The following is a 7,423-nucleotide window of genomic DNA, read 5'->3' on the forward strand; positions in this document are numbered from 1 at the left end:
TGGTAATTATAAAAATATGGCATATTTATACAAATGAATTATCTTATATATATAATCAAATGTGATATATTATATATAAGTTTTAAAAATAAAAAATCATCTTAAAATAAAAATAAAAATATATATATATATATATATATAATAAATTATATTATTTATATTTAATTTAATAAAATATCGTCAGAATATTATTACAATGATATATAAAATAAGCTTTTTTTTATTATATTCAAATTAATATAAATATAATATTATATATATATAATATACATATTGACCTTATATTACCATTCGACGAACTATTTAAATTTTTTTTTTTTTTTTTTATTTCGTATATAGAAAAAATTGTGCATAAATCATATAATATATATATATATATATATATATATATATATATATATATATATTATTGTAGGAGATATTTAAAAAAAAAAAAATTCAAGTGAAATATATTACAATCTTATGTTTTATATTTTTTAATATTGTTATTTTTTTATTCATCCCCTTTATTTTTAAAAATATTATATATAATATATTACCATTCACACTCCTATAAAGAACATAAAATTGGCTTATAATATATGTATAGATTTATAAAGTAAATTCATAAAAATAAAATTATTAAGGTTAAATTTATGAGTTAAAATATATAAATAAATAAGCAAAAAAAAAAAAAATATATATATATATATATATATATATGTATAATATAAATTTTATATTTCTTAAAAAAAATGACAAAAACAAATGCAAATTGTCGTTATAGACATACAATTGTTATTTTGTTATGAAAAAATTAATTAATAGAAAAATTAAAATTAAAATAAAAAAATATATATAAATCTGCATATCTTGCAGTTGACTTATCAAAAAAAAAGAAAAAGAAATTATATATAGAATAAAATATACCAAAAAAAAAAATAAAATAAAATATAAAATATATATATATTTTTTTAAATATATGTGTTAGTTAATTTATTTAGTTGCCATCTCTATACATTTACTTATCAATGTAAGACTGTTTTGTAATTTCCTGTTATCATATTAGAATAAAGAATTAATATCAAAATCTGAAGGTATATCTAGTTGATTTAAAGCTGCTTGTATATCTTCCTTTGATATATTATGTTTCTTAACTAGATCTTTTAAATTATCAATAGTTATGCTATTTGGATCTATATCCTTATTAATTTCTGTTTTATTGATTTCATTATATTCCTTTATAACATCTCGTACTTCATCCTCTACATTTATTGATGTATTATTTACTTTATTTAATATATCTTGTTCATTTATATCTGCAAAAGTTTTTTTTTTATTATTATTAAACCATAATACATATTCGTCAAAATTTTGTATGGCGTTATTATGTTCACTACTTGCGAGGGTAGTTTCTTTTAATTCATCATCTTCATTTTTTTGTAAACTGACATTTAATATATCAAGTGCTCTTTTTGTAGAGCATGCTTTACTATTAATTAAAAGATCATATAAATGTCCTGTATTATGTCTAGTTGAATAATCTAATATTTTTTGATTTTCTAATTCGGTAAGGTTATTTATCCATTCTTCATTTACATAATTAAAATTTATAGGATATTCTCTTTTTTTTAAAACATATTGTATATATTTATACATATAACTCAAATAAAACGTTTTAATATCATTAGGTCCAAAAACTAATTCTAAATCATCATTTTTCATTTTTGTGTTTTCATTATTTATATTATTATTATTATTATTATTATCATCTTTATTTGAGCTATCATTATTATTTTCTTCATTAGATGAACAATATTTTATTGCATTTATTTTGTCATATGTAAATAAATATTCTTCTAAACATTTTTGAATTTCCACATTATCATTATATTTAGCTTTACGAAATTCCAATATTTCTTTAAACATTTCATCATGATCATAAAGTGCAATTTTTTTTATAAGTTGTTGTATATCATATTTATCTTTTTCGCTTGCAAGTTTTTTTCTTTCTTGATTTTTTTCTTTTTCTGTCATATGTGACATGTCTTTTATGGGACTGTCATTTTGTTTGTTTTCATTAAGATTATTAGATGAAATATTATTATAAGAATTTAATTGGTTATCTCTACTGTTTATATTACTATCACTATTGGATGTATTATTATTACCTTCATCGGTTATATTATTAACATTTCCTGTAGAGTTATTATCCTCCATTTTCATTTTTTTATTTCCATTCGTCATGTCCTTTTGATCAAAATCAAACATTTCTGTATCTTCAAAATTTAAAACAGGTTTAGAATATTTATATATTACTGGTAAATACTTACTTCTAAATTCATTTTTAAGGTATAGTTTATTTTCCTTTTCTATTTTGGTTTCATTATAGAAATAATATATTTCAGCCATTTCTTTTAACAACACATTTGCTATTATATTAACAGAATAAATATTGTCATTAATAAAAATTTTAGAATTTTGAAAGGAGTTAATATAATTAATATGACTTGATAACATTTGATCATCCTTTACAAATTCAATTTCAACATTGCTTAGTTTATTATTAAATATATCTTTATTGAATAGCTGAAATAAATTATGTGTAACATTTTTTCTATTTAAGAATGTGGTTGTACCACATCTTTTTTTTTCCTTATCATATAAAAATAGTAATTCATATATATTATTTTTGTTTTTTCCTTTTTGTAATGATGAATCATATGAATTGTTTGTGTTAGTTGATAGATTTTTATGAATACCTTTTTCCATATTAAGATTCATATTATCACCATGTACACCATCATAATTATTATCATTATTAATATTATTATTATTATTATTATTGTTCATGTCTTTGTCCATATTATTATTTATTATATCGTTGTAATCACCTTTGTTTGAATTGGGAAGTATGGAAGATATTAAACCTATAAGTGTTTGAAATATATCTTTATTTTTGATTAAACTAATTAAAATAATTTTTTCTTTTAATTTATCAAAATAATATTCTATAGAACTAACATTCTCGTTATACATTGTGAATAATAAATTATGACTTGAGGATTTTATTTGTTCTAATCTTTTATAATAAATAATTTCACATGCATATTTACATTTATTCATTATATAATTTATTTCATCAATATTTAAAGTTAATAATACATGAATACCTTTTTGAAATATTTTATATAAATTCATATAATTATTTGTATATAAAGCTGCAGCTATATGTTTTATAGGTATTTTTTTTTGTTCCCAAATATGTTTACAATCCTCTTTTTTTATACTATTTTGTATGATTTCCATAATTCTATTATTATTATTATTTAAAAATTCTATCTTTTGCATATTAATATAAAAATTATTTAAGCTATTATTATTTATTAATTTTTTTTCTTTTCTCCATAATGATAATTCTTCTGAGTTTAGATAATTTTCCATATTTATTGTATCATCTAAAAAGAAAGGCCAATTATTATATTCAATAATAAAACGAATAAATTGTCTCATACGGTTAATTTTGAGATAATTAAATATATCTACATTTTCATCATCAATTATTGGTTCTTTTTCTTGTTCTTGCTTATTGTTTTCGTTTTTTTTCATATCATCAATAATTTTCATATATTCATTAGATTTCATTTTATTTTGTTGATCATAATTTTTTTTTGTTATCTTTTGTTCTTCGATAAAACTATCATCTGTGTTACTTACATCTCTAATATTATTCAAGTTAATACTATCCACATTTATATTTTCTTCTGTATAATCAGTTGCATTTTTATATTCATCTTCTTCATTCATATTAACATTAGTATCATCATTTTCATCATTATTATCATTTAATTCTTCTATTATTTCTTCCCTTTCATCATTTGTTTTTTGCTTTTCCTTCATTTGTTCTTCTCCTTTCTTTTTGGCCTTTTCTATGGTTTCACTATCACTATTTCCACCATACTTATGAACATAGGTAGTATATTTCTCATAAATATTTAAACATTCATCTAGTAATACCCTCGATAATATTAAGGAATTCGTTATATTTTTATTTATATATATAATGTTATCATTAGTTAGATAATCATAATTATAATCATAATATGTTAATCCTAAAATATTATCTACAAATTTGATGACAATATTATTTGGTAAATCAAATCTAAAAATATGTTTTGTATAATAATTTAAAAAGTAGTATGCAATTTCTTCCCGATTTTGATCATTCAATGTTATATTATTTTGTAAAGGATATTTAATTTTTAAATTATTCATAACGTATTTCATATTTTCTATATCCATATGTTCATCATATATACTTTTATCATTATATAAATCTGTTATAATGTCTGTTTGTATTATAGGTTTAAAGAAATATTTTTCTTTAGTTCTCAATTTCCTTATATTTCTAAATAATTCACCAATTACTACCATCATTTGTAATGTCATAATATTATTGGTTGTCTCGACTTTTTCATTTTTTTCATATTTTTTTAATAGACTATCTACATCTTCATTTTCATTACCACAATCGTGAAGAAATTTCAAACAAGTATATGAAAGTGCATTATGCACAAATGTTAAATCATATTCTTTTAATTCTTTTAATTTTTCTAGGCCCTGCGTTAAATATTTTGTAGAATTGTTTACATCACATAGAAACAGTGATGAAGCAAATTCGTTTAGAGGGATTCTAAAACGTTGCAATTTATTTGTATCATTTTTATCATTATCTAATAATGTAACATTGCTTTTTTTTTTCATATTTTTATTTGTCAATTCTTGTTTGTTTGATACGTATTCTTCTCCATCTTCGTTTTTAAGTATTCCATATGATGTGTTACCCCATATATTATTAAGGTTTCTCTTTTTGTAAACATCTGTGACCATATTGATAGCTTTATTAATATCGTTTGTAACTTTAGATTTTAGTATAAGAAAAACGAGATCGTCTTCATCATTATCTAAAATATTATTTTGTAACTCTATATTACTAGATATATTATTTTGTGACACATTATTTTTGGAAATATTTTTTTCTAAATTAGATACGACATTATTCTTCTTATCTATTTCATTTATGTTTGTTGTTATATCTCCTTTTTCTGTATGATTAAATTTGTTTTGTTCATTATTATTATTATTATATGTAGCATGTGATATGTCTTCAGACATAATTTCTTGTTTACCATAATGTGAGACTTCATCATTATATCCCATCTGATAAGATAATTTATATTGATCTCCTACTACATTTTTTAAATAAGAAAAAAATTGAGCAGATTCTTTATTTGTCAAATTTAAATCTCCTATATACGGAGTGTAGAAATTAAAATCTATATTTTCTAATAATCCTGATATTCCATGAACAAATTTTATAATTTTTTGTTTGGTATCATCAAATTTTTTTGAGATTTGATAATTTTTAACATCTTTGAAAGGTAAGATATTATTATCAATATCTAATAAATTATAATATTCATACATAACTTTTAATATAGTATAATTTAATAATAAAGGTGAATTTTTTAAAGGTGCACATAATAAAATATGTGGCAAGTTTATAAAATTTTGATTAACAATTTTATATGTTTTCATATTAGGTATATTTAATAATTTATCTACTTTTCCATATATCCAATAAAAATTAATAAAATCAAATGATGGTAATTTGTTATTAAAAATTTTAAAATTAAAAAATGTCCAGATATTTTTTATATGTTTTTCTGTTTCTTCATTATTTTGAAATGTATATGGAGTACTATATGTAATTATACTATTTTTTTTTATTAAATAATTCATAATTCCTTCTTCATTAATTTCATATTTTTCTTTTAATTTTTCAATAAAATGTACAAGTATATTTACAATTTCCTCATATTCACTATTTAATTCTAAATATAATTCATTATTTATAAGTTTTTTATTATTTGATAATATGTTTGTATCACCATCTATATCTATTTCATTTTGTAGCTTAATTTGAAATGTTTTATATATTATATGTAAAATATATTTTTTTATATATTTTAAAATAAACATTAAAAAAACCTTTTCATCTATACTTCTTTCAAAATTGTGTTCATAATAATCGTGTAAATATTTTTGTAGACTTAATTCAATAGAATTCATACCTTTCTGTAAAAAATCATTAAAAGCTTCTTTTCCAATATAAATTGACATGAGTAAGCTCCTCAAGGGTAGTATCATATTAGTTCTTTTTGTCATATCTACAATTGACAAGTTATTAATTTCTTCTTCGCTTAATGTCGTCGTTTTTTTTTGATGAAAAGGTTTTTTCAAAGAGCTCTCTTTTTCATTAGAACTATCAAATATATTATTATTATTATTATTACTTTCTTTTGGTGATAGATAATTTTCTTTTTTATTTGCATTATCAGTAGTCTTATTTGTATATAAATCATAACTCAATTTTTCATTTATATGTTTTGTCAAGGGTTGACACATTTTCTCTTTATTTTTACGATTACAAAAGGGAACTAATTGTATAGATGAATCTTCCATTATATTTTCTTCCTTGTAAATATTATCATTTACTTGATTTATTTTGTCATAATATTTTGTGTTTACACATTCATTTTGTATATCATAATAATATTCTTCATCTTTTGATAATATAAATCTATCACACCACTGTTGAAATTTCATATGTTCATTAATTTCCTCTTCATTTAATATTTCTCCATTTAGGTATTTTTCATCTTCATTTGTATTATTATCATAACTATGATTTGTTGATAAATGATGATCATTAAAAATAGGATTCATATCTTCAACCTTACTTATGTTATCAATTTCATTTATGTTATCATTAATAACACATTTATTATTATCATAATTCTTCAAATCATTTTTATTTATTTTTTTTTCTAAACCATCAGTTTTGGTGTCCTCTTCATTTAATACCTTCTCATTAATATAGGACACACCTATGTCTACATTATTCATAGATGGAAATTCATTCTTTCCCTTTTTCTCTCTTATTACATTAAAGGTTGTACTTAAATCATATTTTGTAATATTTCTAAATATGTTTGGCTGTATAAAATTTAAATAATCGTTAATTCTTCTAATTTTTATGGTAGCATTTTTTTCAACAAGATAACATAATATAATAATTATTACATAAATGTTTATATAATTTATCATTTTAAAGTTTCTTCTTTTTTTTTTTTCTTTTTTTTTTTATAATTATATAAAAGAATATATAAAATAGGAATTTCCTAGAATCGAAGCAAAAAAAAAAAAAAAAAAAAAAAAAAAAAAAAAAAAATATATAATTATTTTATATTTTATAATTTTTTTTATATTAAAAATTTTATTAATATAATTTTATTATTTTTTTATTTTTAATATTTTATTAATAATTAATATATATTTAAATTTTATTAATTTTATTATTTTTTTTATTTATTTATATATT

The 7,423-nt window shown here is 19.2% G+C and overlaps 1 protein-coding gene across 1 annotated transcript; it reads right to left on the minus strand.

The window, feature by feature from the left end:
* Positions 1-1,044: 1,044 nt before the first annotated feature.
* On the minus strand, positions 1,045-7,149 carry PGSY75_0520800 (hypothetical protein; the record flags this gene model as incomplete). Its single annotated transcript, XM_018784489.1, has 1 exon — positions 1,045-7,149. One exon carries the CDS (start codon positions 7,147-7,149, stop codon positions 1,045-1,047), a length of 6,105 nt encoding a protein of 2,034 aa, XP_018643144.1.
* Positions 7,150-7,423: the final 274 nt, after the last annotated feature.

Source organism: Plasmodium gaboni, chromosome 5 (assembly GCF_001602025.1).
Source record: "Plasmodium gaboni strain SY75 chromosome 5, whole genome shotgun sequence".
Lineage (NCBI taxonomy): Eukaryota > Apicomplexa > Aconoidasida > Haemosporida > Plasmodiidae > Plasmodium > Plasmodium gaboni.